Here is a 20,392-nt window from a genome sequence, read left to right on the forward strand (position 1 = left end):
CCCGAGAATGAGCTACAGGAGACCGTGACAAACACTGATACTTGCTCCATGTCAACTGTCAACACTGGCACACAAAGAATTTTGGAAACAAGAGGAGCAGCCGTAGCTTTAAGAGAAACCCCTCTCTTTTCCCGTCTCAGTAGCTGACACAATAGCAAATGAATTTACCTTCCAGGTTTCGGCTGTAACTGAACGAGCACACACCACAGTTCAAGGAAACGGAGGTAAACAGCTTTCATTAACTTTGCTTTTACCCCTTTAAGGGCCTCCGAACTGAACGCTGCTTGGCAGGCCACGGAGGGTGTGTTTGTTTTGAAATTCTTGATGCGACTCCCCCCCCCCCCCCCCAGAACAAATATAAACAAGCTGCATGTTGATCGTTGGGTCAGTGTCTGATCAGTAATTAAAAAAGAAAATTATGAAATAAGTGTTTGATTGTAACATGACACTCTTGAGACTTGGGTCTTCTCTCCAGTTACACAGATCTGTGGCCCCTGGTGTCCCAAGTGGAGGTAACATGGCCCACCAGGCAACCCCCAGTTCCCAGAAGGCCCTGATGATGGAGCTGAAGTCTCTGCAGGAGCAGCCGGTGGAGGGCTTCCGCATCACCCTGGTAGAAGAGTCTGACCTCTACAACTGGGAAGTGGCCATCTTCGGTCCCCCAAACACTCTGTATGAAGGAGGCTACTTCAAGGTGGGACAGACTCATTCCTCTGTGTATTTAATAGGGATGGAAGAAGATGACAATACACTGAAGTATCACAATATTTTGTGTTATGAAACTGAATCGATTTTTAAAACCAGCGTGTGGATTTTTCTTATTGAGAATTTACATTTAATGTACAGTGGTCCCTCTGTAATCGCTGGAGTTACGTTCTAAAAATAACCGTCAATAGTAAAATTCCACAAAGTTATGTCGGCTTCATTTTTTTTACAGTTATTATAGATGTTTGTAGCGTACGCGGCTACTATTGGGGTCACACACACATGAAAACACAACAGAATGTACATTTCTCAACAGTTTCATTTCCAGCATGTGTGCATGAGTGAATAGTTTTATTTGCATACACTCACTCCAATTGTTCAGTCTCATCACGTTGTAGACTCATATCTCCTCCTTCTTCCTAAGGACGCAGGAGCGCTGATTACTAATGAGCTCCCACTGACATAGCTGCTCTCCTCAGGCAAAATCAACTTCAGAAAGTTTTTTTTATTTCAAATGTTGAATATTCTGAAATCTAATCAAAACAACCATTTTAACACAATAGGACCCAACGACTCATTGGGCGGGGGGGTATTCATAGGTAGTCGCAGCCCTATAAGCAACAACAGACAACTACAGTTTATAAGCTTGACTCTCCTAGATTTTAGTCAGAATTGACAAAGCTCCTCGGATGAGAAGCGAAATGTCTTCAAGAAACCAAACAAGTCCAGTTGGCCTTTTGGAACACCATGACCTTACCTGGCTGACTGAGAACCTTCACCAGCATTCTGAAAGAAAATCCTGTTGGAGGTTTACTGACACCACTGACACTACTTTGATTTTTCAAGTTGCTTTTGGACTTCTGAAACTTGTGTATACTGTCTAATTTAATGTATATCTAAAGTAATGTGTGTGTGTGTGTGTGTGTGGGGGGGGGGGGGGGGGGGGGGGGGTAGGAGCGTTCAATAAGAAGACTATGGAATGATGATAGTCTTACCTGACTGACTGCAGTTAATTTGAAGCTGGCATGAACACGCCCAAGCCTCCACATCTTTCAGCTACATAAATACTCAATACTATTACAAAAAACAATGTACTGAATAGGGATGCACCGATACCTCTTTTTTCCAAACTGATACAATACCGATACTTGGATCTGAGTACTCGCCGATGCCGATTATCGATACCGATACTTCCACCACACAAAAAAAATGCAATGATTTGGAATACAGATTTTATTTTCTTCTCTGCTTTCAACAGGAAAAGACTGTGAGGTAGATAAAAAGTAAAATATATGAATGGAAATCATCACAAAACTAAAATATTAGGTGAACAGAAATGACAAGTTACAGTGAAGCCATTTTCAAGCAACTGCATTGACATCGGTTCCTGGTATCAGTTAACTTTTACCGATACTGGTATCGGTATTGGTATCGGCACCGATGCCGATACCAGCATCGGTATCGGTGCATCCCTAGTACTGAATAACACGTACGTAGTACTTAAAAATGTGTCGGTAATGACACGTTTTCAGCTTCTAATCAGATGACTGAATATTTGACAGGACCTTTGTTGTCATTTTTAGATGAAGTGTAGGAAAGTTCAAATGTCTGATTGCACTTTAGCAGCAAATTGTGGTGAGATCAGAGAAAGCAGTCGAACGGTAGCCTGTTGCACTGAAAAAGTGAGCAGAATTTGTAGGCTCACTTCAGTTAGATTATACTGTAAGATTTTGTTAAAATGGGAAAAATTCATTTAAACAGATTGTTTCTGTCTGCTCAGTCAGAGAAGTTTTAGTGTTTGTTCTTTCCATCAGGCACAAATTGAGGTCCCAACAAAGGCTGGAAGAGCTCAGAGCCTATTAAACCCTGACTGTCTCTGTTTATTCTTCCAGGCTCACATCAAGTTCCCGGTCGACTACCCATACTGCCCTCCTACTTTTCGCTTCCTCACCAAGATGTGGCACCCAAACATCTATGAGGTAAAAGGTTTTTGTTTTCCATAACTAATGCATTTTGTGGACCTCATATTAAAGGAAATAAAATATGATCTAACAGCATAATTTATTGGTTTTGATCTTATTCCCTGTTGCACAGAACTTGTTGCATATTTAAAGTCTTTTGTAGAGGAGAGCTTGATGGCTAAAACCATTTATTGGAACATTTTTTCTTATTCGGGGTGTTTAGAGATTTGTTTGAGGGATTGAGACTGGGTCTCAGAAGAGGTTTAAGATTAATACGTTTTTTTAAAGAATCATTTTGATTATTAAAGTATTCTCTAGAAGATGAGTTATTATTTTAAATTAAGCTATCTTGTAGTAGGACCACTGCACTGGAGGTGCTGGTAGCTTATTTTTGTGGTTCTGATTTTGTGACACTCTTCTTTGTCCTAACAGAAAATATGGACTCCACTTAAACTCATACGTTAAAAAGCTTTATTGTGTAAATTGGAGTTCTTGATAAAGCTGTTGGAGCAAGAACGCAATCCAAAGGCCCAAATCCTTTTTTCAAGCTCCCTCCTCCTAGTAAGTAGATAAGTTATTTATAGAGCGTCTTTCAGATGTAGATGCATCACAAAGCACCGTAAAACACAGGTAAAATCAGGACAATACATTTTAAACATTTGAAAATCAGAAAAATAGGAGGGACAAACGCTTACGTAAAATCAAAAGTAGCAGCACATTTAATGAGGTAGGTAGGTTAAAACCTCTACTGAGTCGTAAAAACAGAGCAAATTGTTCCACAGCCTGGGAGCTGTGCCCCCAGAATATGGGAATACACAATACTTGTTCATTAAAGTTCATTTTAATTATTTTAAGTTGTTGTTCGCACCTTTTCTGCCATAATTCCTAATGTGTGACGCACCTACATAACTGTATAACAATTTGGCATTCTAGCTAGTACGATGTTGCACTTTTTATGGTGAAAATCAAGACAGTTTATCCTGTATCCGTTTATTCCTCAATCGCAGCAGCTCAGCACCACCAACCATCTGGAAAAAGTCCGCAAACAACAGCTAAATACTAAATAATCCTTAACCTCCAGATCCAATCATTAGGAATGGTTTGGATCAGGTTTTTCCAGGGTTGTATGCTTCAGAGGTGATTAAAATGTTCCTTTTTTGGAAAAACATTAAAAGATGTGGTTCACTCATTTAATCAATAGATTTGCAGTGGTCTCTGGCAGGAATGAATGCCTTTTAAGTTGTACTCTGAGGAGAAAAAGCACCGGTGCACCTATTTCAGGAACTAGAAGTGAGCCACATCAGAGCTGAGCTTCAGACGGCAGGATTTGAAGTCTTATTTCCCGATATTTGGACATCTTGCTCAGGGATGGGTACTGAATTTGGTACTTTTTAAGGCACCGACCAAATTCCATAGTACCGACTGAGCACTGATTCACTTCATATTAAACGGTGCCTTTTTTTCTGTACCCGTGCCGCGCACCGACGCAAGAGCATAATGTCGTCAGTCACTGTTGTGCGAGCTGTAAACAAAGCAGCATGGCAGAGAGGAAGCGTTCTGAAGTTTGGGTCCACTTCACTAAATGGGATGGGTGACTGGGTGATGATGAAACCAGCAACAACGATCTAAGTAAGGCATTGTCATCTTAATCTGTTCCAGTAGGTTAATAAAATGTTTAAGATAACGTTAGCTTAATATGTTAGCTTCCGTTCAGCGTTTGTTTCTCCTCGGAAATTCCAACTTCTGAGTAGGAAAAATAAACAGTTTGAACGGCAAAAGGAATAAAGATACCCAGTAAATTTAGTTGACAACAAAGATGTTTGGTTCAGTGTAATTTGCAGTTTGTAAAACTACAAAGATCCACCATCACACAGTTTGTCCAGAGGGAAAAGGAGAGGAATAGGAGTACATGGAGCTGGGCTTAGTTTGTGAAACACCACAACATTAAAATACAAGCTGTTTTATGGTATCAAAGTTTTCTTTAGTTTCATTTGTAGTTTATAATTCATGGTCTCCTCATCAGAGTTATTCCAGAGGGCATAGAAGAGGAATAAGAGTCCATGGGGCTGGGTTTGTATTTGCATCATTTAGAAACAGTCATTAAAAGTTTTCATATTGAAGAATTTTGTACAACATCACCATGCTAAAATACAAACAGTTGTATGCTATTTATCATGATATTTATCAAATATGGTTATATATTGGGAAAATAATATACATTGAACTTAAAAAGTGATTTAAATATTTATTAAACACTCAAAAGTATCAAAAATTGGTACAGTTAAGTACCGGTATCGATTCGTAAGTACCGGGAATTGGTACCATATCAATTCAAATATCAAAGCTCTTGCTTCAGATTGGCTAATAGCAACGCGACTCTACCACTTACTCTGTATGCTCTTCATTGTTGATGTTTTATCTCCACAAATAACACAAGCCTGGAGGAGTTCAGCTGTGTTGTGGAGTTGCTAATGCTAATGGCTTGCTTCTGCTAGCTGAGACGTTCTGCGCTGTTTCCTGGACACTAAACCAACAACAGCCTTCCCCGTCACAAGTCAAGATGGGGGACTCCATGAATGTTAAGTGACAGTGTGACGTAGATCTGCCAGGCTTTTCTAATCCTAGAGTTTCAGTCTGTTTTCTATCAGAAGTTAATGCAGGAGATAGGTGTAGGAGACTATTTTCATGTTCAGTCTGCATGAAAAACTCAGAGTGACTGATTATAATCAGAAATAAGATTTAAAAAATGTTTTCTTCAGTGAAACACACCTTTAATTAATTGGTTACCATCTGTATGTAGACAGCATTTCAAGCAATGTGACAAATCATGCTCCACAAAAAGAATCACCCACTCCATCTCTAAATACCTAAACTTCCTCCTGTTATATTTTCCTTCTCATGTTTCAATACAATTCTGTTCAGTATATTTATATAGTTTCCTGTAGTTTCAACATTATTTAGTTTAACGTTTCCTTAACCTTGTTGGAAAATGGCACAAGGGTTAATCCTGCAGTCTCATAAAGACTTTGTAAGGATTTGCTGTGCAGTAACACTACAGCTCAGTTGAAAACTACATACATTAAATACTAAGACCGTTACACATTTATTTGAGAAAAAAAATCATATTCTATGAAATGTCTTATTTACTGAGATTCTTAATATAAAACAATAAAGAAAAAGCAACACTGGTGGAAAAATGTCTCAATCTGCAGTCTTCAAACCCACTTTCCAGTCCTTGTGTAGAATAGACTTTATTGATCCTACAGTGGGGAAATTCACTTGTTACAGCAGCACAAACACTTAAGAGAATCATTTGATGAAGAAAAAAATAATAGTGCTATGAATCCAATGTCAAACTGTAGAAAAAGTATAAGCATTGCGTTGAAAGTTGTATCTGCAAAACACCTTAACATTCCTAAACATTGAGTTTTATGGTACCATCTAGTGGTTATGATTGGAAAATGACTGCAAGTATTCATTTTGTCAGAAGGTTTAGGAACTTGTTAAGCAGGAAGATGCTCATTTGCCCTCACAACATGCTATTGTTACGTATCCAAGGGGTCAATTTTCACCTACACATTGACCACACTAGATAACCTTGCATTTGCAGACATAAACCCACTATCTGTCTGACGTCCAAACCCAGAAAATTCTGCTCAGTGCTTGTTTGCATACAAAGAAGACATAACAAAATTGTCAAGGTCTCCTGCAAAGGTCCTGCAATCTCTACATAAAGCAAGACTTCAGCATTCCTCACTCTGAGGAAAGTCATCTGGAATTATAAATAGTACATAAATCTTTACTGGGTACACTACACTACACCATTAAGCTAGAAAATGCTTTCTCAAAGGAGACCAAGTTGTTTTATTTTCATGTTTCCCCTGTAGATACTCTTAGAATCCTGTAAAATATATGACAAGTGGGAATTTTTCAAAAGTTAGTGTTTTTTCAGATAAACTCCGAACGTGTATTTGTAAACCCAAATGCTAAAGGTGAAAACTTTAGGTTACTGTCGTAACCCCGGTTCTCTGAGTAACATGAGTGAGATGTCTCACTATGGGATACGCCACTCCGCGGATTCCTCAGAAGCACTTATCTCAATACGCCAATCCTGATTGGCCAGTGACCGTGACGTACGCGTCACCTGCTACTATAAGTAGCAAGCGTCCCAACGCACGCACCATTCAAGATAAACACCTCTTCTCGCTTCGCCCAGCAAGAAGGGTTGTCTGGTGAGACATCTCACTCATGTTACTCAGAGAACCGGGGTTACGACAGTAACCTAAAGTTCTCTTTCTTAACATTCGTTTCGATGTCTCACTATGGGATATGGAGACTCCCGTATTGCCAGACAGCTTATCCAGCGATCACCAACCTACAGGGGTATGTCTTGGCCTGCCAAAGACCCCACACTCAGAATCGTGTGAGTCATTGCAGGGACCGAAACATCAAGCTTATAGAAGCGTGCAAATGCAAGTGGAGATGCCCAACTTGCTGCAGCACAAATCTCCTGGATTGACAGCCCCCGAAAAAGGGCCCAAGAGGCAGACAGGCCCCTAGTAGAATGGGCCCTGAGCCCAACAGGTGCCTGAATGCCCTGACAGGAGTAAGCCATAGAAATAGCCTCCACAATTCAGTGGGAAAGCCACTGCTTTGTGACGGGTTTCCCCTTACGAGGCCCACCCCATGACACAAAAAGCTGGTCCCCCCTGCGAAGGTTCTCCGTCCGATTCACATACTCCTTGAGCGCGCGAATCGGACACAGCTTGTGCCACCGCTCCTCCTCAGGAGAGGAGAAGGGTGGTGGGTAGAAAGCTGTGAGGATAATAGGAGAAAAGGAGCCCACTACCTTAGGCACAAAGGCAGGGTTGGGCTTCAAGGACACCTTCATGTCACCTGGTGCAAACTGGGTGCAGGATGGGTGCACAGAGAGAGCCTGTAAGTCACTAACTCGCTTTGCAGATACCAAAGCCAGGAGTAGCACCACCTTAAGAGACAGGATCTTAAGGTCCAGGCTGTCCATAGGTTCAAATGGAGGCCCGGAGAGGGCCGACAGCACCAAGGACAGATCCCATGAGGGCACCAGGGGTCGAGACACAGGGAGAAGCCTGCGCGCGCCCCTCATGAAGCTACACACCAGGGGGTGGTGACCTGCCAATTTCTTCCCAAAACCCAAGTGTCGGGCGGAAATGGCTGCTAGGTACACTTTAATGGTGGAGAAAGCCTTCTTCCCATCCAACAAGTCTTGCAGGAAAGACAGAATGATGTTCACCGGGCATTGGAAGGGTGAGACCTCCCTACCCTGACACCAGGCTTCAAACACCCTCCATTTACAGTCATATAGGGACCTAGTGGAGGGGGCCCTAGCATTCTGAATTGTTCGAATGACTGCCTGGGGCAGCTCTGCTGACACTAGCCCACACCCCTCAGGGGCCAGGCCCACAGGGCCAGCCGTTCTGGATGAGGGTGGAAGATCGAGCCTCCCGCTTGGGACACCAGGTCCCTGCGAAGCGGCAGTTTCCAAGGTTGGCCCTCCAGGAGTTGGAAAATGTCCGCCACCCAATGCATGGCTGGCCAGTATGGGGCCACCAGAATGAGAGTGTGGCGCTGGGTTCGTACCCTCAGCAAGGTGGGTGGTATCAGGGCCACTGGGGGGAAAAGCGTAAAGCAGTCTCCGTGGCCAGTCGTGCGCCAGCGCGTCCACGCCGAGTGGAGCGTCTCGGTCGCGCAGGGAGAAAAACAGTGGACACTGAGCATTCTCCTTGGAGGCAGAAAGATCCACTACAGCTGTGCCGAACTGGATCCAAATCTGTTCCAACACAGCTGGATGCAGGCTCCAATCCCCGTACAGGGGTGTCCCTCTGGACAACAGATCCGCCCCCCGATTCAGAACACCTGGGACATGGGTGGCTCTGATTGAGAGGAGATGCCTGCTGCACCATAGGATCAGTCTGCGTGCCAGCGTGTGTAACCGCATGGAGCGCAGCCCCCCCTGGCGGTTTATATAAGCCACAGTCGTGGTGTTGTCTGTTCTCACTAGGACATGATGGCCGGAGAGAAAAGGCAGGAAGCGCCTCAGGGCCAGAAAGACCGCGAGGAGTTCCAGATAATTTATGTGTGTCCCCCAGAGCTCTCTGCTCCACACACCCCTGACAGAGCGACCATCCAGGAGCCCCCCCCCCCCCCCCCCAACCTGACAGGCTCGCATCTGTCGTGACCACTTTCCTCACGAGAACCAACCCCAAAGGCACCCCCTGTGCCAAGAGGGAGGGGTGACGCCAACAGCGGAGCGCCGCGACGCACGCTGCAGAGACCGTCACCCTGCGCGCTCTGTGGCGCACTGGAGAGAGACCCAGAGAAGCCACCCAGCGTTGAAAATCTCTCATGTGTAGACGGCCGAGTGGTACCACTGAAATAGCCGACGCCATGAGACCCACAAGCCTGAGGCATAACGCAAACCGCACCGAACTGTGTAGGCGGAAGCGCGCCAGGCAGAGCGAGAGCGCGTTCACGCGCGGTGTCGAGAGATGGGCCGTGAACGCACCTGAGTCCAGATTCAGACCTAGAAAGGTTATTTTCTGGGAGGGGAGTAAAGCGCTTTTCTGCCAGTTTATTCTGAAACCCAGACCACACAAGTGATGGATCACAACCAGCGTGTTTGACGCTGCCTCCTCTCTGGATCGTGCCAGCAGGAGCCAGTCGTCTAAATACGTGGCCAGCCAAATGCCCCTCCCTCTCAGAGGGGCGATCGCTGCCTCCGTACACCTGACAAACACCCTCGGGCTCAGCGAGAGGCCGAATGGGAGCACGGTGTATTCGTAACACACTCCCTGAAAGGCAAACCTCAGAATGTGTGGAGGGTACACGGGAACATGAAAGTATGCGTCCCTCAGGTCGATTGAGGCGAACCAGTCGTTCTGGTGAATCAGACGCAAAAGGGATGAGAGCGTGAGCATTTTGAATCTGTACTTTCTGAGGCATCGGTTCAGGGCCCTCAGATCCAGGATCGGGCGAATCCCGGTCCCTCCCCGTTTCGGGACCAGGAAGTACCTGGAGTAGAAACCGCTCTGAGACCAATCGGGAGGCACAATGCATATCGCTCCCTTCTCCAGCAGGGAGGAGATTTCTCCCTGAAGGATGTGAGCTGACGTCCCCTGGGCGTGGGAGAACACTACGCCGGAGAATCGAGGAGGAACTGAGGCGAATTGGAGCCTGTAACCTCTCGAAATAGTTCTCAGCACCCAACGTGAAGCAGAAACCGCTGTCCATTCCTCCATGTGAGTGGAGAGCGGTGACACAGCCGTGACACACGGAGCAGCAGCTCCCTCCAGAGGTTGTGGGGCAGCGGTGCTCGTGGCAACCACTGCGCATGCGCGGGGGCTTTGTGCTTTGACGGCCCAGGCGTACGGGGACGACCCGTGGCTGGCGGGTAAGTCCGCCAGGGGCCGCCCCCGCCTGGTTCCGCTCATGGGTAACATTTTTATTGATTTTTGCGGCGCCCTTGACATTTCGTCTGGATGCGTCAGCGAACGTTTTAATGCTCCTTGAGCGTGACATGTTTGTGAAAAACAATGTGAGTGCTTGTGACGTGTGTTTTGAGCCGGCACAGCCGGCTGCACGTCCTGGCCCCACCCTGGACCGCTCGGGGACTCTGCCGGAGGGGTTCCGTGAGGGGGGGAGAAGGCACCATGGCAACATCGAACAGGAGGAGCTGGCGAACGGGGAACTGCCAGCTGCAGCGTCGGGAGGAAAAGAACTCCGTCAGGCTGCCCTCTTCTTCTTCCTCACCTGCTGACCGCCGGGTCGGGTGGGTTGTCCCGACGGCGGAGCGTCTTGGTTGCTGGATCTCTGAGGCCAAACTGGTCGAAGCGCTGAGCCCGAAGGAGCTGGTTGGACAGCTTGAGGCTTCGGGCGCTTTGGGATCCGGAACTGAGGCTGGGCTCTGGCAGCTGCCTGAGGAAGGTTCGGCCGAGCCGGCAGCGCCGGTGAGGGCTTACGGGGAAGGCAGAGATGAAGGGCTTCATCCTCTTTCTTTTTGGCCTCACACCGTTGCTGCATTGATGCCAGGGCAGAGCCAAAAATGCCTTCAGGCACGATTGGCATGTCCAAAATGTCCTCCTTCTCTCTATCAGAGAGGTTGGTGAGGTTCAGCCATCGTGCACGTTCTTGAAGCACCATCATGCCCATAGCTTTAGCCGTAGCCTGGACCGCGCAGTGCTGCACACGCAGGCAGATGTCGGTCAGTACGGTGATTTCCTCCCACACCTCCGGGTCCGGCTTCGTATTCATGTCCTCACAGAGCTCGGCTTGGTACGCCGAGAGCATGGAGGAGACGTTCAAAGCTCGGACCGAGATGGCGGCAGCCTTGTACGCCCTCTCGTTCAGCGCCGACTGGAAGCGGTCCGCCTTCGCAGGGAGAGCGGGAGGCTTGGAGGAAGTTGCCGAGAGCCGTGGGTGCAGGTGTGCTGCAACCAGCGGTTCCATCGGCGGCATGCGAAGCAAGCCAGCCTTCTCCATCCCCTCGAAGTCCAGCGAGGAGGCTCCTTGGACAGGAGACCTGGAGCTGAAAGGGTGTTTGTCCCAGGAGGACCTCACTTCTTGGAGAAGCTCCGGGAAGGCGGGAAGGAGAGGCTTTGCCGCCCTTGTGGCCTGAGGCAGCTTCTTTCCCTCGTAGCGGGATCTGACAGCCTCAGTGACCACGGTGGGCCAAGGGATGTTGAGCCTGGTCGCAGCGTGTCGGCAGACTGACTACATGTCCAGGTGGGCGGCCGGAGAAGCCGCTCCATCCCTGGGAGAGGACGGAAAGCTAGGCATGGAGGCCTGAGCGATGGGGAGAAAAACATCGTCCTCCTCATCCTCCTCTGAAATGAGGAGTTCCGAGGTGTCCTCGTCGTCTCCGTAGTCCAACTCCAACACGTCCTCGACGGGGTAGCTCGCACCGGCCGGTTCGAGCTGTGAGCCCCAGCTGAGTTCGGCACACGGTTCCGGCTCCGGGAGGACATGTTCGCTGGCGTCCCCAGGCGGTGGCCCAGGGGCCGGCAGGCAAGGGTCCTTCCCCGACAGGCTAGCTTGGCGCGCTAGCCGCCGGCGAAGGCTCTTCAGGGTGAAGCAAGCGCAGCTCTCACATGACCCGGGGACTTCCAATGCCAGCTGGGCGTGTTCCAGCCCGAGGCAGCTCGAGCAGACCTTGTGCGGGTCTTTGCTTGAGATTTTGTTCCCACAGGTACAGAGGCGAGCTCCTGCGCCGTCGACTCCTCTGGTGGGAGGAGCGGCTTCCATGCTGGCTAACTGGTGTGTTAGCAAGAGAACGAACAGATGCACTGGAGTGTGAAGCTGCTCGTTATGCCCCGCCCGAACCTATGGTGAAGGTCAGGACAGGACGGTAAGTTAACGTTCGGCGACGGAGAGAATATTAGCTGGCTCCGTCTGTGAACAGTTGAGTTAACTTACCTTAGAGATAAGCGACCACCGAAGCGAGAAGAGGTGATTGAATGGTGCGTGCGTTGGGACTCTTGCTACTTATAGTAGCAGGTGACGCGTACGTCACGGTCACTGGCCAATCAGGATTGGCGTATTGAGATAAGTGCTTCTGAGGAATCCGCGGAGTGGCGTATCCCATAGTGAGACATCGAAACGAATGTTAAGAAAGAGAACTATCATCCCACCAACACCAAAACCAGCAGTGATGTCACCCGAGGCGCAGGGACAGGAAAGAGCCATCACATTCAGCGTTTGTGGAAAAGGAAGCTGCTGGATGAACTTGAACAATTAGAAATGAGAAAAGCTGAGAAAGTGTGTTTAAAACTGATGAATATTCTGATGACATGTCCCAAAGGAACATGTTAAAAACAAGGATCTCCCGTGATTAACCTTGTGTCATAATGAGGAGGAATGTGATGGTAACTTAAGTGGCACAAGTGACTAAACAAGAGGAATTGGTTTTGGTGTCATTTCAGGATGAACCCATATGAATAATTAAACATAAACACGTTTGACATGGATGGGTTAGGGTAGGGTTTGTGGAGGACTTGCCATTGACTTTCATTGATTTTAGTGACTGTGTTATGCCTAAACCTTACTGTAACATTTCTGGTCTAACCCGAACTGTAACTAAAGGTTGATTCACACACTAGGGCTGCACAATACATCGCAAATGTATCGTCATCGCAATACCGGCAGGCGCAATATGCATATTGCAAAGAACAGAAAAAAACGCAATGACTCGTCAGCTCAAATGTTTTTCTACACATAATGCGTTTTGTCAATCAAATGGAAGCATGAAGTTTTTCACTAATCAAATAGAGCTCTTCACCCATTTAACCAATTGGGTGGGTTCTTATAGGTTAGATGCCCGCCATCAAACACCTAGCAAACACCTGCGTTGGCTTCATTCTGCTTTTCTGCCAATTTCTGTTTTTCCCAGGATCCACTGATTGCCTTTTCTTGGTTATTTTCTTTTCCCCTTTCCTCGCATCTTTTGATCACATTTTTTGCTTTTCCCATTTTTTATAATTTTTAATGTCTTAGTTTAAAAATTTTTTTTGTTCTTGATTTAAGTTTTTGTTTATTCGTTGCAAGTCATAACGTCATTGTAATATTAATCACTGTTATTGCGCATCGCAGGTTTTCCTAATATCGTGCAGCTCTAATTCCCACCTTACCGCTAACACCAAGTCCTCACAGTAAACACAAAGAACAATTTAAACTAATACATGTGTTTTACCATTACTAAACTGGCCGGTGATGTGACAGGTCAGGTCTTTTCGCCCTTGCCGGAGCAGATCCACGTCTATGATGACACAGCACGACCTTTTCCCCTGTACGAGCTGTTTGCACCACGGCTCTGAGGTCATCAAGATAAATTTGTTGTTTCCAAACATTTCTGTTGTAGTCTGAGTTTCAGTAACACCCAGTACTGTGACATAAAGGTCAGCATGTTTAAAACTGATCACATGTCAGTTATCAGGTGATGGAGCTGTCCATCTGTTCACACGAAGCTCTGTAGTAAAGCTTTAAACTTCATTTCTGCATCTGATGCAGTTTGTCAGGTTGGGCAAGTGTATGCAGATGCTATTAATTTTAATGCAAAAGTATTCACATCCACATTTAACGATAGATGTGTTATTTTTTTGTCTCCTTGCAGAATGGAGATGTGTGCATCTCCATCTTGCACCCTCCGGGTGACGACCCACAGAGCGGGGAGCTGCCATCTGAGAGGTGGAACCCCACCCAGAATGTCAGGTAATTCCTTCATGAGACTTCCTATTTGACTCATTCTATAGACCCCTTGAATGTTATTAAATTGTAAATGGCCTGTATTTGATATGTAAGTAAGTAAGTAAGTAAGGTTTATTTATATAGCGCCTTTCACAGATATAAATCACAAAGCGCTGTACAACATGAGTAAAATCAGGGCAAATACCTCAAACCAATAAAAACATCATAAAAAAAATAGCAGTGACAACAATAGTAACCAAAATCAGGAGTAAAAACAAAGCCAAGGTGTGAACAAGAACAATGCCATCTTTTAGAATATTTAGTGGGGGAAAGCCTGGATGAAAAGTTGAGTTTTAAGATGTTTTTTGAAGACCTCTACAGATTTCAAGAGACGGAGATTTGAAGGCAGACTGTTCCAAAGTCTGGGGGCAATAGACTGAAAGGCCCTGTCCCCTTTGGTTTTTAGTCTGGTTCGAGGAACAGCCAGGAGGTTTTCAGATGTGGATCGGAGGTTCCGTGAAGTGGTGTGTGGGGATAAAAGCTCAGCGGATATAGCACCTTCTAGAGTCCTAGAACCCCTCAAGGCGCTTTACAACACAATCAGTCATTCACCCATTCACACACACATTCACACACTGGTGGGGATGAGCTACGATGTAGCCACAGCTGCCCTGGGGCACACTGACAGAGGCGAGGCTGCCGAGCACTGGCGCCACCAGTCCCTCCGACCACCACCAGCAGGCAAGGTGGGTTAAGTGTCTTGCCCAAGGACACAGCGACAGGGACAGACTGAGCGGGGCATGAACCTGCAACCTTCCAATTACGGGGCGAGCACTTAACTCCTGTGCCACCGTCGCCCCACAGGTTATTGTTTACCTGTGTAAAAGCAAAGGCCTCGCCTATGATTGGCTAACGACGTAACTCTTCCGCTGCCTTCATTCACTCTTTCTTCTTGAGTAAAAAGTGAAACATTGATGTTTTATCTCCACAAATCACACAAGCCTGAACATTTTCTACCCTGCTGTGGAGTTGCTAATGCTAATGCTTAGCTTCTACTAGCCGAGACGCGCTCTGCTCTCATGGAAAAATCAACGCAACTTTCCATAGTTGCAAGCCAAGGTGGGTGAGACCATGATTGCTAATTTTTTGTGACGTAGAATAGTCTGGCTTTTTCTGACGCACTTGTTTTCCTGTCTTATTTCCTTCCAGCGGCTAAAGTGTGAATTCAAGAAGCAATCTACAATGAGAACAACAATACTTACTGAAAATGGCTGCAAAATCTCCTTAAAGTTATTTAGAAGAAGGAAATCAAGGGTGCTGTAATTTAAAATTCTTTTTATTTTCCACAACACTTCTGTTCTGTGTGACCTCTAAAAAAAGGAGAATTCTCTTTAGGGCAGACTTGTGAATTTCTTCTGAATTTAGCAGATCAGCAACATCCAGAGGTAAAGTGCTGAGTGTGTAAACTCGAGCAGACTGGATGTAATTGAGCCACATGGGAGAAAGAGATGGAGTCGTGTTTCCACAAGACGAAAACGTTTCAGAACTTTCTTATGACAACCAGTTGTGATGTTTTAGTGCTCTCATTTTCTGTGTGCGTGTGTTCTTTGTTTTGTGATCAGGACCATCCTGCTCAGCGTGATCTCTCTGCTAAATGAGCCCAACACCTTCTCTCCGGCTAACGTGGATGCCTCCGTCATGTTTCGTAAGTGGAGAGAAAGCAAAGGCAAAGATAAGGAGTATGCAGAGATCATCAGGTACGTTGCACAGATGTAAGGTTGATGAAACTCTTTTCAAGCTGATTTAAAATTTATGTTGGATTCCCCAACAGGAAGCAGGTGATGTCAACGGCGGCGGAGGCCGAGCGCGACGGCGTCAGGGTACCGACCACGCTGGCGGAGTACTGCGTCCAGACCAGGGTTCCTTCTCAGGACAGCAGCTCAGACCTTCTCTACGATGACCTATACGATGACGACATGGAGGAAGAGGACGATGAGGACGACGAAAGCGACATGGAGTCCGTAGGTGAGGCGGGTGGCATCACCGCCGTGGAGGTCGGTGGAATGTCCACCAGGCGCTACGACAACCAGGACGACTCTGGCAATGAAGACTTGTGATGATGTTAATAAACTCCCACTCCTCCCTGCCAACTCCCTCCACCATCCTCCTGTTGCTTTCAGTTAGTCTGTATGTGTGTGTGTGTGTGTGTGTGTGTGTGTTTGTGCGCGTTTGCACAGTGGGGTCAAAAGTCTACTGCCGAAAACCTTTCATCATTTATTAAGCTCAAACTTGTTTAGGTTAAATAACGATTCTCACAGACTGCGGAGAACTTTCATTGCCCAACAAACTTTGTAGTTTCTGTTTCCACCAAACGCCGGAGTGCGGTATTTTCACCGCTTGCCTTAATCACTGCTCATACTCTGTCTAATGTTTTGCAGAGTTGTGGAACTATTCCAGTCCAGTTTGAGTGACTATAGGAAAAATTTGTGTTCCGTTTCATTTCTCTGGATCGTCCAACTGAAGGGAAGTCTCTTCCTCTTCCGTCATCGTAGTCTTCAAGAGATCAGTGTGTGTGTGTGTGTTACTAAATCAACGCCATATTGAATTTCAGTTTTATTATCATGCAACCTGCAAAGTCAGTTGTCTAGTTGAATCCATTAAAATTTCATCTCATTTAAAAGCTTTTAAATCTTTGATATGTCATCAAGTTTGAGTTAAAACAATTGGACCATGTGCCGTTACAGGAGGGCTTAAATGTAGCTGTATTTTCTGATGTTGGCACATTCCTGTGTGCTAAGTCTGCTTGGTGCTGTTTGGCGTGGAACTTGCAACCCTTATGTTTTTGTTTGAGAGTTTAGGAAACATTTATCAGGCACCCACTAACATGCATTAACCAAGTTTCCGTTAAGCTTCCACAGATGCTTGTAGCTTTGATAAATGATGAAAATGAGTTGTGGTCTGCTGAGCCCCGCTCCGTCTAATCGTTTTCCTGTAGAAAGATCCTTGAATCTGTCCTTGTTGTTTTCTTGTTGGTTCCGTTTTACGCTCTGTCCTCATTGACTTGTCTCTTGTATTGCGTCAGAGAGCTCGGTCCGTCTGTCTAATGAATGTTTGGCTCATTAACCAGTCGATGAGCTGGCCAGCTTTTTTTGTCACTGTCCACGTCTGTCTGTTTGATTTTTACACCTTCAGCCCGTTGGGGAGAACTTCACGTCTGAGTCTTGTCCACCCGTCTCCCTCTTACCTCAGGGCCTCAGTAGACTTTCACTGAGACAGAAAAAATAATCAAAAGAGGATCCTAAGAAACTACTCATCTAATCCACACGTGACTGAATGTTGCTGTAGGTCTGAGTTGTGGTGCTTTAATTGTTTTCCTCCCAGGTGGGAGCCAAGTTAAGGAGATCAGCACACATTTGTAGGGACGTTAGAAACAGTGTAGGAATTATGTTCTGGCTTTTTGGGCTTAAATGCTGAGCGAGAAAGTCGGCCTCTCACGTGGATATGACACGGATCACCTGAAACCTGAGTGTGTGTGTGTGTGTTCTGCATTCATGTCGACTATGATGTCAGGGTGTGTGAGTGTGTAATCCTTTCAGACTTCTGTCATGTGAATATGTTTGGCTGAAACAGAAGTTTGGACTTGAGGAATGACACGACTTGGTTTAAAGAGTCGACTGATAAAGAGACAAAAAGCTGAGTATTGGGTTTCTGGACCTGCTGAATGGAGCAACAGGACGGATCGGACTCGTGTTGCACCGTATAAACTACACAAGAATCTGTTCAACACAAACAGAAAACAAGCACTGGAGCAACCCTTTGATTCAGATGGATTGTTTATGCCACAGAAACCAAGTAACCACCACCCCTGTTCCCCTCACAGGCTATGGACAGATGGATGCATGTTATTGATTTATTGCTTTTTGAATAATCTTATGCGGAGACACACCAACGACTCTGTGCTTCGGAGGCACTGGATTTTATTGAGAACGGGCAGAAGAAATCTCTTGAACCAGACCTATGATGGATTTGATATCTTGGCACAAGAGGAGGAAGAAGCAGGATGCCACAGATTCTGAACTTTCATTGACATGGTCTGTGTTTCTGCTCATTGCTCCTCATGCAGGGACTATCACTATTAAGGAATGGAACGTACCAATCCTGGGACTCTGCAAAAAGAATTGTTCAAATTATTGTGACATATACAGATCAGCCATAGGATCATGACCACTGACAAGTATGGTGAAAACAGCCTGATCCTCTTTCAGCTGGATAAATCACCCAAAATGCTGCCTTTAGTAGCTTAAGGAACATAAGTGAGGTATTGACTTCTGGTTTCAAGCATCTGTTGGATGTGCTGAACAAACATGTCTTCAAAAGTCTGCCTCACAACTTCCAGGATTTGGGATTTAGATGGCTAGAATCCATGTTTTGATGTGTCCGGAGTGCTATGGTGGCAAATATTAGGATTATAGCCCTAATATTTAGTTCTAGTTATGGCTGATCAGTGCAAGTCCTTTAGATTTAATGTCTGTTAAACGCGCCCCAGTTATGGATTTAGGTTTTAAAAAATCCTGAAAACTCTGAATTGTGAAAAATGCTCATCAACTTATAAACCTTTGAAATTTTGCTCAAGATCTGAATTAGTGGTGCGATTGGTCCAAAATGTCCTTCCAAACATCAGATACTCACTTTAGACTGGAATTATTCTAAAAAATATATATTTTTTTGGTTATATAAAGGAAATTCCCTTTAAATCTTCATTTTTTTTAAACAAATCTCTGATTATTACTTTTAAAAATTTAAGTCTGGTTTCTATCTACTATTAGATGAAAGATGCAGCTCCAGTGTAAGATGTGTAACTGGTGAAATGCTGAATCATAAAATCCACTTCTGCTTAACGCTATTTTTTCTCATAAATGTAATGAATTCAATGAGATTTTTTCTCGTCTATGGAAACCCAATGTTATCACAGATTTCAGTAAATTTAGAAAACTGAAGCCACGTGGTGACTTAGTTAGCAACAGTTATGTTTAAGTGTAGTGTAGCCCTTCTTTTTGAGGCATAGAATCACAGTTGATGTTCGCCTTAACTCTTATAACCTGGATAAGTTCACCAGCTAATATTAAAAAATCCACTCAGTGGAGGAAAAACATTCACTCCACACTTGAAATCATTTACTTATTTTATTGTGTCTGAATACGATTGTGTATTTGTAAGAAGTTAGTAACTGATGAAGATCCTGCAGGCAGAAGACGGCCCTGTCCCTCACTGGTGTTAATGCTGCCTCTAATGGTTTCCTGTTTATCTGAGAAACATCCCCCTGTATCCCTTTTGTGTTTGACACTGAGGTTTTCTCACAGCAAAAACACACTTGGTTAGGTTCATGAAGTGGCTCTGATGTTTGTTGCCAAGCCTTTAAAATGTCATGAAGCAAAGATGAAAATAGGATTTCGGGCTGAAATTAGGAGTGATATGCAAATGAAAAATTCTTGTGGTTTAAAATGATGAAAAAAAAATAAAACTGTCTTTGAAACCTGATGAGAGCTTTTATTTGGTGATTATTTGTGATACTTCTACGAGAATTGTTTAATAAGTTTGGTAGAATGTTCATGAGAACATTTGAAATTGTGTTTAAATTCAGTTTTACAGTTCAGTTTCTAGCTGAGCACTGAAAGTCATAACGCAGCTGATTCATATTGGGTCTCTACTGCCTCTAGAAACACTCCAAACGTGGGAAAAAATCTATCCATCTATTTCATGTCAGTGTTTGGTTTTAGTAATGTGCCTAAAACAAGCCATTAAAATACAATGTTTGTGACGTCACAAACAAGGACATAAGAATCGAACCACCTCTCATCTGCAAGAGAGCCCCTCCTGGATTTCAGAGCTTCTCAGCTTATAGCAGCCCGAGCGGGGGATGGGTGCGAGGGGCCAGCTGCAGCTTGTTTTCTAAGTGACAGAGCCCTGAAATGACTCATTCTGGAAGGTACTGACATGGTCAAGAATAAAACTGCTGAAATTGCTTCATGTGAGGATTTAGTGGTGATAACTTAACATGATTTGTGTCAACCATAAAACTATTATAACTTAAGAAAAAGATAATTTATTCTTTAAACAAACTATACATGCCAGTGTAATCAAAAGATCTGCACCAGTGGTGCACATTTAGAATTACAGATTTTTGACTAACTAGATCAAATTACTCAGAAATCTAAATATTACATATTGTAGGGGAGTAAGTTTCTTTCAAAAAGATTTAATGAAATAATATGGACTCTTTGTTCTTTTCTCGTATGATCACCCTCTATTGTGATTTAGCTTTTTTGAATTAGAAACTATTATTTTTGCTTTGATGTGAAGAAAAGAACATCCTGATTGAAACAGATCCAGTGTGCAGATGTGGGTCACACCTAAAAAACTCCCTTTCTTCCTAATGAAAAATGCATCTAAATTTTCTTTCCATTTTAAGAAATGAAACAGCATCTTTGTTCCTGACTCGTGTTCTTTTA

The 20,392-nt window shown here is 45.0% G+C and overlaps 1 protein-coding gene across 1 annotated transcript; it reads left to right on the plus strand.

Annotated features, from left to right (window-relative positions):
• The first annotated feature begins 85 nt into the window (after nucleotides 1-85).
• On the plus strand, nucleotides 86-19,421 carry ube2r2 (ubiquitin-conjugating enzyme E2R 2). The gene is made up of 6 exons (XM_015959373.3): nucleotides 86-224; nucleotides 476-694; nucleotides 2,598-2,684; nucleotides 13,810-13,907; nucleotides 15,506-15,640; nucleotides 15,715-19,421. Exons 2-6 carry the CDS (start codon nucleotides 518-520, stop codon nucleotides 15,998-16,000), a joined length of 783 nt encoding a protein of 260 aa, XP_015814859.3. The 5' UTR covers nucleotides 86-224; nucleotides 476-517; the 3' UTR covers nucleotides 16,001-19,421.
• Nucleotides 19,422-20,392: the final 971 nt, after the last annotated feature.

The sequence above is a fragment of the Nothobranchius furzeri genome, chromosome 3 (genome assembly GCF_043380555.1).
Source record: "Nothobranchius furzeri strain GRZ-AD chromosome 3, NfurGRZ-RIMD1, whole genome shotgun sequence".
NCBI classification, from domain to species: domain Eukaryota; kingdom Metazoa; phylum Chordata; class Actinopteri; order Cyprinodontiformes; family Nothobranchiidae; genus Nothobranchius; species Nothobranchius furzeri.

Excerpts from the sequence above, each read along its gene's own strand:
- ube2r2 (XM_015959373.3), top strand. The coding sequence starts at position 518 with ATGGCCCACCAGGCAACCCCCAGTTCCCAGAAGGCCCTGATGATGGAG. Across the intron at positions 2,685-13,809 it reads GGCACCCAAACATCTATGAG|AATGGAGATGTGTGCATCTC; the intron begins GTAAAAGGTTTT and ends GTCTCCTTGCAG. Across the intron at positions 15,641-15,714 it reads GAGTATGCAGAGATCATCAG|GAAGCAGGTGATGTCAACGG; the intron begins GTACGTTGCACA and ends ATTCCCCAACAG.